Source organism: Gossypium hirsutum, chromosome A13 (assembly GCF_007990345.1).
Source record: "Gossypium hirsutum isolate 1008001.06 chromosome A13, Gossypium_hirsutum_v2.1, whole genome shotgun sequence".
In the NCBI taxonomy this organism is placed as follows: domain Eukaryota; kingdom Viridiplantae; phylum Streptophyta; class Magnoliopsida; order Malvales; family Malvaceae; genus Gossypium; species Gossypium hirsutum.
The window spans coordinates 3,679,645-3,689,506 of NC_053436.1; the positions used below are offsets into that span (position 1 = coordinate 3,679,645).

Consider the following 9,862-nt stretch of genomic DNA (forward strand, 5'->3'; position numbering starts at 1 on the left):
TTAACTTTAAACTTTGAACCAAAAACTTTAAACCCTAAATTTGGTCTTTTGGTTTAGGGTTCAAGGTTTTAACTTTTAGGTTTAGGGTTCGTGTTTCAAGGTTTGGGTTTGAGACTCAAAGTTCAAGGGTTTGAGTTTCGAGTTTAAGGTTCAATGTTCAAGTTGAAAAAGTACTAAAATTATGTATTAACGACATAAAAAATTACTGAAATATCATTAAATAATTGAAAAGAGAGACAAAATGATGTTGCGACCCTGTTTCATACACTCCTTTTTATAGGAACACAAGAACAAAGCAATTGGTAAATGAGGACTTGTGAAATTCTTATATTATATTATGATATAATTAACATATACTTCACAACAATTGGGATTAAGAACAAATTAAAAAATAATTTAATTAGATAATATTGTTAAATATTGTCGTCAAATCATTAAACCAGAAATTACCAATTCAATAATTTATAGGTAAGAAATTAGTAAAAAATAACAGTTCAACAAATTATATACAATAAATTAGTAAAAATCAAGAATTTAATATTAAATATTCATATACAATTTATAGGGATTAACTTGTTAATTTTTATAAACTAAAAAGATAAACTTTACAATTACATTTAGTTAAAAGTTAAAATATCACATGTATTTTTCAAAGTATGTTTAAAAATAAAACTTGTGATAAAATTATAAATTTATTTATAGTATTAAAGAAAAGGGTGAGTGATGCAAGAGGAATTCATTATTTTAATACCAGCAAGCTAGACAGGATATAAATAATAAATCACAAGTCTAATTTCATGTTCCCCTTTCTTGTTTTTCAAAGAAGAAACTCTTATTTCAGTCTAACATGTTAGGCTAAGAATGCTTGATCCAACCAACCATATGCAACCGACACTTCAACTTTCATGTGCTCTTTAGCAGTAGTACAATTTTTTTTTTTATTTTGGTGAATTGTAGTAGGGGTAAAGTCTTAACAACAACACGATTAGTGTAATTCAAATCTAGGCTATACTTGAGGCAATGAACATCTTAATCATCATGTCAACATATGAGGTTGAGTACGAGTAATTTTTTTTTTGGTGAAACAAACAAATAAATGAAAAATTACATTAGTTTTATTTTATCTATCGTTCCTTTAGCTTTATCTTGAAAAAAAACTTTTGAGACAATGTGAGGACACTCATCGTAAACTTGGAGATTTGTCCTCTCTTCTGAGCTCAATTTAGTTAAATAGTCCGCAACACGATTGTTTTCTCTGGGAATGTGTTGAATCAACCAACACCTTTTCGTACTATTATTTTTTGGACTCTCTTGAGAATTGTAATGTCTGAATCTTTCAATAAGTTATATTGTAAAACTTGAACTACTTTTAAATTATCAGTATGAATCATAACTTTATTAAAACCATTACTAAGTGACGTAATTATGCCATCAAGAATAACCCAAAATTCAGCCTCACAAATATTGCACTTTCGTATATAGCCGAAAATCCAATTCATATTCTGATCTAGCATCACTCCACCAACAGACGAGGCTCCAATTCCTCGATCAACCGCTGCATCAGTATCCAATTCTTTAATCCTCTGACTAACCTCAGTTACAATTTATTTTACAAATTAAATGCAGGGTAATTGGAACTCATTGAAGTTGTTTGTTATTCAGTTCAAGTTTCTGTTTCCTTTAGCTTTACGCAATCTATTACGTATGCCTAAGGCCGTGGTCCATTGTTTGCACCATCTATACCGTAGGAAGATAAAGGACAAAGTCAATGATAAACGGGGACAAGCGAATTTCTTATATTCGATTATCATATACTTTACAAACACATTAGGTTCAAAAAAAAAAAAAACAATATATTTCCTTCAGAACTTAATCTAACAAATCCTGCAGTCTTAGATGGATTTTTGGTTCAAATCCATGAATTTTCGTAAAATTTTTTTAGAATATACTAAATATTTGAATAAATACTCTTAAAAATATCTATGACCCGGACACAAGGATGATGGTTAGTTTAATGGTTTATAATTTCAATAAATCCGGTAATCCTTAGGTTGTATTATTTTTATCATTTCATATTTGAGAACGTGAAGGGATTATTATTTATTTATTATTAATATTTGTTTTATTCGGATTTTCATTTTGGTACATAAAGAAAGCAACAAGCAGACTAGAGTCCATTGCCCTATGACCACAAGCTTTGTTCAGATTTGTATCTCTATATATCCTATATATTAATTCCTTTTCACAGCACCCATTCTCGTATAGCTTTCAATGAGTTGACTTCTAAGATGATCTGATCTGTATATTCGTATATAGCCTGAATATTCTTCCCTTATTTCATTGGCAATTATCCATAAAAATGCAATGTGTTAGAGCCAGTGTGGCGTTAAGACCTAGATGCCAAAGATGAACTCCCTTCCTTCTTTAGTTCTGGCCTTTCTTGTCATTGTTCTTCAAGTTTTGGATTCAGCAGTGAGATGCGATGGGGGAAAGACCAGCACCTACGTTAGGAAAGTGGAGAAAACTGTGGATATGCCGCTTGACAGTGATGTTTTTCGAGTTCCCCCAGGCTACAATGCACCCCAACAGGTTGCTCCTCGGTTCCTTGGTCTTGTTTTTTATATTTTTCTTTTGTCCATGTCGGAATCTAGACAGGGAGCAAAGCTCTCCTAGTGCCGACTTTGCTTAAGGGCCACTCGGTCCAATAGGTGTTGGTTGTTTCAGAATCTGACATTGTTTTTGTAAATTTAAGGTTCATATAACACAAGGAGATCATGTTGGAAAAGCTGTGATTGTTTCATGGGTAACTGAGGATGAACCAGGTTCCAGTACTGTTGTTTATTGGAGTGAAAACAGCAAGGAAAAGAAAAAGGCAAAAGGCAAATTCAATACCTACAGGTTCTTCAATTACACCTCTGGTTTTATTCATCACTGCACCATCAGAAATCTGGAGGTAAATTTGGGATTATTTACTATATTCAGAGTCTCCCTTTTACTGTTCTATCTTATGCCTGTTTGGCTATGGTCTACTTAAGTTATCAAGTCTGGAGGGGGCATTCTTTGATTTCGATTCGGAGTCTTTTTTTCATTTGGTTGTTGAATGTTTTTGCAGTATAACACCAAATATTATTATGTGGTTGGTGTGGATCATACTATGAGAAAATTCTGGTTTACAACTCCTCCCGAAGTTGGTCCAAATGTCCCATACACATTTGGTCTCATTGGTAAGGGAAAGCTTGATTAATGTATGTATGTATGTATCATGTTTTGATGTGGTAATGTATGAGAATTGGGACCATAATGCAGGGGATCTAGGGCAGTCTTTTGATTCAAATAGGACATTGACTCACTATGAGCAAAATCCAGTGAAAGGTGAAGCAGTGTTGTTTGTTGGGGATCTTTCTTACGCAGATAACTACCCCAATCATGATAATGTAAGATGGGATACATGGGGAAGGTTTACTGAGAGAGTTGTTGCATATCAACCATGGATATGGACCGCAGGAAATCACGAACTCGACTTCGCCCCTGAAATCGTAAGCACTTGTTCTTTTCTCATTGTTATGGCTGGCCTGGTGAATTGGTAATAACACGATTATGGTTCTGTTGCAGGGTGAAACAGAGCCTTTTAAGCCTTACACGCACCGTTATCATGTTCCTTATCAAGCATCAAACAGTACTGCTCCCTTTTGGTACTCGATAAAAAGAGCTTCGGCGTACATCATAGTATTGTCTTCGTATTCAGCCTATGGTAAGTGTATGGTTCACCAGGGATGCATGCTGGATTCATCTGGTAACTTATCAATAATATTTCCACAGGTAAATACACTCCTCAGTACAAATGGCTAGAAGAAGAGCTACCGAAAGTAAACCGGAGTGAAACACCATGGTTAATAGTCCTTATGCATTCCCCATGGTACAACAGCTACAACTACCATTACATGGAAGGAGAAACCATGAGAGTAATGTATGAACCGTGGTTTGTGCAGTACAAAGTCGATGTTGTATTTGCCGGTCACGTCCATGCCTACGAACGAACTGTAAGCTCTTTGCCTGTATCATTAGGTTCTGCATTGTGGGGTTTGAACCATTTTGGAAATGCCTAATGGAAAAGAGTTTGTTTCGAAGTTGCTCGATTACCGATTTATGTATTTTTCAGGAACGCATATCCAACATTGCATACAACATTGTAAATGGCCTTTGCACTCCCGTGAAGGATCAATCCGCACCTGTATACATTACGATCGGTGACGGAGGGAACATTGAAGGCTTAGCAAACAAGTAAAAGATTGTTCTTTTCTTGTATGTGATGGTTTTCCTACATGATTTATGTCAAACGGTTTGGTTTTTTTTTTTTTTTTTTTTTTTGGTATTTGCAGCATGACCGAGCCACAGCCGGCTTACTCGGCATATCGCGAAGCCAGTTTCGGTCACGCCGTTTTCGATATCAAGAACAAGACTCATGCTTATTTTAGTTGGCACCGTAACCAGGATGGATATGCAGTTGAAGCGGATTCAATGTGGTTTTTCAATAGATACTGGCATCCAGTTGACGAGTCTTCAGCCTCACAGTGAGAATAACATGCCATGTTTCCATCTTTACAAATTACAATCAATAAAAAGAGTATTCCAATATTTTTCTTTACATTTCTTACTCTACAATTTCACTTCCAGTGAATTGCCATCAAGTTATCTTAAGAACAGAAGATAAGGTTCTAGAATAGTTATTTAAGGTTCTGAGTCTTTGTACTTTTCAAAATTTTGAAAGTTAATCTTTTCACTTGATTAATTTAATAATTAAAATCTAATTGGTAACACTATTAACAAATACTTTTTCAAGGTTAAATTTCACTTTTAGTCCCTGTATTTTACAAAAATTATGAATTTAATCCTTAATAGTTTAATTCAGTCATTTTGAGTCCTTGTACATTTCTCATTTTAAAATTGTAATCCTCACCAAATGATAATTGTTAAATTCATTAAGTTAAATTCTGTTATTTTCAAAATCTAATGCGATAAACATATTATCATTTTGTAATACCATGTTTATTTCCATATATTACACATTAAAAATCATGTTTACGGATTAACAACTATCATTTGTATAAAAATTGGAATTTCAAATTTTGAAAAGTATAAAGGCTTAGAATGATTAAATTGGAGAATATGGACTAAATCTATAAATGTAAGCATAATAAATGACTAGTAATTAAATTTAACCAAACAAAGTTAACTACAACTATTTACTATTTGGGTCAAAATTAAAATTTCAAAAAAAAAAGATATAAAGATTAAAATTAACAAAGTAAAGTATATAACTAAATCCGTGAATTTCACAAAATATATGAACAAATAATTGAATTTAACTTTTTTAAGGGCTTAAATGGCAACCTTCAAGTTAAACCTATGCAATATTCCTTTTTGTTTTTCCATGTAATTTCATCCAACAATTAGAGCAGGAGCGTAGTTAAGGGGCTAGCAAGGTCCGGCCCTAAAATAGAAATTTTTTTATTTAAGTACTTTAAAATTTAATAATACTTTTAATTTATTTAATAATATTTTTTAATAGATTTAATAATACTTTTTATACAAGTTATTTCAAATATAAAATATTTATTTAATTTAAATTAAATAATAAAGATTGATTCAGTTGGATTGAGTTATTATGATATTTAACCTGTGAACCAAAAACAGAAGTGAATATATTTAACTAATGACAGAAACAAATCATACCTAATTTAATAAAACCAAATACTACTATTTGGATTGATTTTTCGAACAAGGCGAGGGAACCAAGGAACAAAGGCGACTCTAGCCAGGCAAACAAGGAAATCCATAGAGCAGTGTTTGATGCCTGTAAGAAACTCAGAATATCTAATGCGTCCCTTTATAAGTTAAAAAACAGGTTTTGGTTATCCACAACCCTAATACATAAACCAGAAGAAAGAAAGGAAACCCTACGTCTCGAAAATACATGCATACATACATACACAACATTGTTAACTCCCACTGACTGGCCCTTCAAACAATATAAACAGGACTCAAGTTTTCAAACCACTTACTGTCAACTCAAGGATTATAAACTTACAAGGCTTACAGATTTGGATGGTACGTATATTAGTCTCCGTGTTTGCTCCAAGCCTACTCCATGGTTAACAGTGAGAAAACGAGTCGAGTTGGGTATCTTGACTAAAATGCTAGCTTTTATGTACCTTTTTGTCACCTCCGGCGTCGTTTTGTATCCACCTGAAACATAATGAATCAATGGTGATGTTTGTAGTTGATAATACATACCAGCTGAAGAATTTGGTGATACCATTAGCACATTTTAAACAGGAACTTAAATCATACAAGCAGGTAGCCAGATAAGCACCTACATTCTCAAATAAAGATACAGACCGTGTGGTGAATAACTAATAAAGAATACCGAAAATGAATGGAAGGGCGAGGAATCGGGAAGACCTTTGTATCCGAGGGTCTGGAAGCAGCATGGGAATTCCGCAACTTTTTCTTACCTTCAGAAGAACAAGTTTCACAAAAGAAGTGGTCAAGTCTTTTAGCCTCCTCTGCTGTCATTTCTATACAAGCAGGATGAAACCTGAATCAAAAGTAGTATGCTGAATATGGCAACGATTTTTACAGCATGCAGGGTAAATTGGTTGCAAATCAAAATTAACCTTTGAAATTAGACATGAGAGTAAATCAGATGAAAAAGTCTTTCCAGGACTGGCCTCTAAACTCAAGAAAACTAAATTTCCTAGCTAGGATCAATCACAAAGCTCAACCTACAAATACACATAAAGTGAAAATGTAACAAAAATCTGTCCATCAGCATGCTTCTGAACCACTAAGAATTCTCCCATGTTAATATTTTTGTATTTCATGGAAACAACCAGACTTCTGGATGCTGCTGTATCTTCAATAAAGTGTATTAGGTCTTTATAACACAAACGAATATCAGTTGACATAACATCATAAAGTTAAGTGATCACTTCTCCAGATTTTCATACTTTAATACAATTTGGATTTTCACTTAAAAACCTACCAACTCAATGCCAATAATTCTAGACTTGTAAATCCATGAGCTATCAGTGTGAACACTGTATCTAAGCAAAGATCATGCCTATCGAATCAATTCATATCAACACAATTAACAACACAGACAATACGAAGTCTAAAGGCCTATACAACAGGACCAAATCACTCTTCCCCAGCCCCCACCTGAGCAGGCTCTAAGGGATAAATAAAGTTAAACTTAGGTCCAGCACCTGCCAATAGCATTATAAAAGAGGACCGTGTTTTCCGCCTTTTGTTCTAGTGAAGGACAACAAAGACTTTGGTTACATCACAACTGTATAAATGCCTCCCAGGAAGGCCTAGAAGGAGGTATTTTCTTAAAAGAAAATGCTAATTAAACCCTAGCCGTACTACCAGTCAAAAAGTTGGGGGAAAACAATAATGTTCAGTTTCCATAGCAGAAAAGGAGAGGAAGGGATCATCATTCCACTATAGGGCCAAATTTTAGAACTTCTTTAACCATTTTTGCTCCAATTGAAAGTGGCAGCTAAAATAATACCAGTTCCAATTCTTCAACGACCTGCTGATAAATGACAGCTAAAACAATAGTCAGTAGCCTATCTGTCACTCAATTAAACTGTTTTCACATCCTTGAACAAAAACATATGTTAATGTATTTTATGCAAATTTATAAAAGAAAAAGAAAAGCACTTGGAGAGAACTCTTCTGGCATATCTTGCAAAGATGCATACAATATATTCATCCTAATAAATGCATAACTGAGATAGCTATCTTCCCAAGCATCCAACTTACCAGTCACTGCAATCTTCACACTGAACCATTAGGTCATCAGGATTGTAAGGCATTTCACATTTGCAATAACTGCCACATCACCATAACAAACTAGAAAAGGTCAAAGGAAAAAAAGATTAAATAGAATAATCTAATTCTCAAAGTTGCAAAACACTCGAACTTCATTTCAAGTAAAAATGTTCACTTTGAAATAACCAGTTCAATCCGCTAGAGTCGTGGGACCTGAATCCATCATTTATTAAAGAAATAAAATACACTGACAAAATAAGGGGATTTGTGGGGCAAATAGTCGAAGCCCGCCAAAGATCCCAAACCGTCGCATAAGTAGAATCCGTGTAAAACTGCACTTCCTCTATTAAATAGTGTTTTTCAAGTGAACATTAATCAAACATTAAGCATACAAATATAATGTTGAAGTCAACGTTAATCAACTTATATTCACTAAATTAATCTTAGTCAAGCGATTAACTGAACAAAACATCATTAGTGATAAATCAACAAAAAAAGCGCCAATTAAGCCATTGAAGTATGAGTTTTGAGCGAAGAGAAAACAGGGGAAAAACATGAGTCTAATTAACAATTATGAAGTTAGAATTCAGGCACTTGTTAAAACAAAAATTAAAAGAAGAAAAAGAACGTACACGGCGACGCGATCGGGATTGAAAGCACCGGTGGAGGAATTATATTCGAAACGACAGAAGAAGTCATCGTTTCCAACGGCGTCGAGCTTCGTATAGCTCTTGAAGCTATGGACTGTGCACTTCCCTTCGATAGTATCAGCGCTTTGCACATCGTAATGATCAGACAAGAAAAGCTCTTTAGATCCATGGAACTGTCTCCGCCCTCCGATCGACTCCTCCGGCCTGTAGTACCACCTTGCGAGAACCTTAACGTTTCCTCCACGTGCGTCCGCATCGATCCGTTCGATTCTCGCCACGTATTGAGGGTTTGACTGGTCCGCTGGTCGCATCAACACGCAATCCCCAGCTGCCAGTCACCACCACCACCACCACAACTTTTTAGAAAAAAAAAAACCCTTAAAGCTCTTATCTTTTTCATTTCCTTTGGCTTACCGTTAATTGTTTTATTGATGTGTTTGATTGTGCAAGACTCTAGAGGTCTCCTCGGAGCTTTAGCTTTGGCCATGGGAGAAGAACAGAAAATAGTACAAAAAGAGAAATAAACGACAATCGTTCAGTGAAATACAATACAAAGGCATGCACAAGGACAAGAGAGAGATTGTGGGGCGACAAAAATTAAATTTTCAAAAATAATAGTAAAAGTTTGGTCAAATTTTAGAAAGATCCCTGTACTATGTGTTTTTTTCTGATTTAATCCCTCTTCTATAATTTAATAATACCTAATCCATCCACTTTTCGAAATGTGTCCTTTCAATCTTGATAATAACTCTTTTTTTTTTCAATAAATTCTATCAAATTTTTTAGCCTGACTTTCTAATGTGTACATCACATTATTTGATGAAATTATTATAAAAAATAATAATATCAATATTAAAAATACACATTTTAAAATGTAAACAAACTGAATCTATTAAATTATGATATAAGGACTAAATCTGATAAAACAAATAGAACAAACACTTTTTAATGAATTTAGAAATAAGGTTTAATTCACGATTGGACACTTGAAATATACTAGTTTTTCCACTTTAGCACCTAAACTTTCTTTAAACTATTACTCTGTTATAGTTTTTAGTCCAACAACAATTAAACAATGCTAAAAGAAAAACTGATCAACCAAGAAGAATGTGCAAGCTGCATGTTTTTTAAGTTAGAGTTAAAATTAAAATTTTAAAAGTATATTTTAATTAAATAAAAATATATATTTTTTTTGAATCAATGTTGTTGATACCAAGTATCAACGAAACGAAGAGACAAGTAGAGGTGTGATATTGATTCACCCTAGTGGATGGAGAGCTATGAAAGAGAGGGATTGTTTACTAGTGGGCTTTTATACAAGGGATTAAGTTGTCACAAGGAAGAGTTCTATTAATAGATGAGTCACTTCGTTG

The 9,862-nt window shown here is 33.8% G+C and overlaps 2 protein-coding genes across 9 annotated transcripts; one reads left to right on the forward strand and one right to left on the reverse strand.

The window, feature by feature from the left end:
• The first annotated feature begins 2,176 nt into the window (after positions 1-2,176).
• LOC107913541 (purple acid phosphatase 2) lies at positions 2,177-4,645 on the forward strand. Its single transcript, XM_041084503.1, has 8 exons — positions 2,177-2,589; positions 2,753-2,953; positions 3,113-3,224; positions 3,307-3,536; positions 3,613-3,751; positions 3,820-4,040; positions 4,160-4,281; positions 4,380-4,645. The coding sequence occupies exons 1-8, from the start codon at positions 2,398-2,400 to the stop codon at positions 4,573-4,575; spliced, it is 1,413 nt and encodes a 470-aa protein (XP_040940437.1). The 5' UTR covers positions 2,177-2,397; the 3' UTR covers positions 4,576-4,645.
• Positions 4,646-5,871: 1,226 nt separating this feature from the next.
• Positions 5,872-9,063, reverse strand: LOC107913543 (chromatin remodeling protein SHL). Of its 8 annotated transcripts, none has more exons than XM_016842167.2 (5): positions 8,904-9,063; positions 8,472-8,817; positions 7,831-7,836; positions 6,463-6,598; positions 5,872-6,246 (listed from the first exon to the last, which is right to left on the reverse strand). In XM_016842167.2, the coding sequence occupies exons 1-5, from the start codon at positions 8,974-8,976 to the stop codon at positions 6,220-6,222; spliced, it is 588 nt and encodes a 195-aa protein (XP_016697656.1). In that variant the 5' UTR covers positions 8,977-9,063; the 3' UTR covers positions 5,872-6,219. The 8 variants fall into 8 exon arrangements, 6 of the variants coding, with proteins under 6 accessions (XP_016697656.1, XP_040940439.1, XP_016697655.1 ...); XM_041084505.1 differs by having other exon boundaries at positions 6,428-6,598; XM_016842166.2 differs by having other exon boundaries at positions 7,831-7,899.
• Positions 9,064-9,862: the final 799 nt, after the last annotated feature.

What these genes read in the sequence shown, in the direction of transcription:
- LOC107913543 (XM_041084504.1), bottom strand. Translation starts at nt 8,976, where the DNA reads ATGGCCAAAGCTAAAGCTCCGAGGAGACCTCTAGAGTCTTGCACAATC. An exon ending in AATCCCGATCGCGTCGCCGT is followed by an intron (nt 7,900 to 8,471) that starts GTACGTTCTTTT and finishes GTGATGTGGCAG; the next exon opens with TTATTGCAAATGTGAAATGC. An exon ending in TGTGAAGATTGCAGTGACTG is followed by an intron (nt 6,599 to 7,830) that starts GTAAGTTGGATG and finishes CTTTTGATTCAG; the next exon opens with GTTTCATCCTGCTTGTATAG.
- LOC107913541 (XM_041084503.1), top strand. Translation starts at nt 2,398, where the DNA reads ATGCCAAAGATGAACTCCCTTCCTTCTTTAGTTCTGGCCTTTCTTGTC. An exon ending in GTCTTCGTATTCAGCCTATG is followed by an intron (nt 3,752 to 3,819) that starts GTAAGTGTATGG and finishes ATATTTCCACAG; the next exon opens with GTAAATACACTCCTCAGTAC. An exon ending in TCCATGCCTACGAACGAACT is followed by an intron (nt 4,041 to 4,159) that starts GTAAGCTCTTTG and finishes TGTATTTTTCAG; the next exon opens with GAACGCATATCCAACATTGC.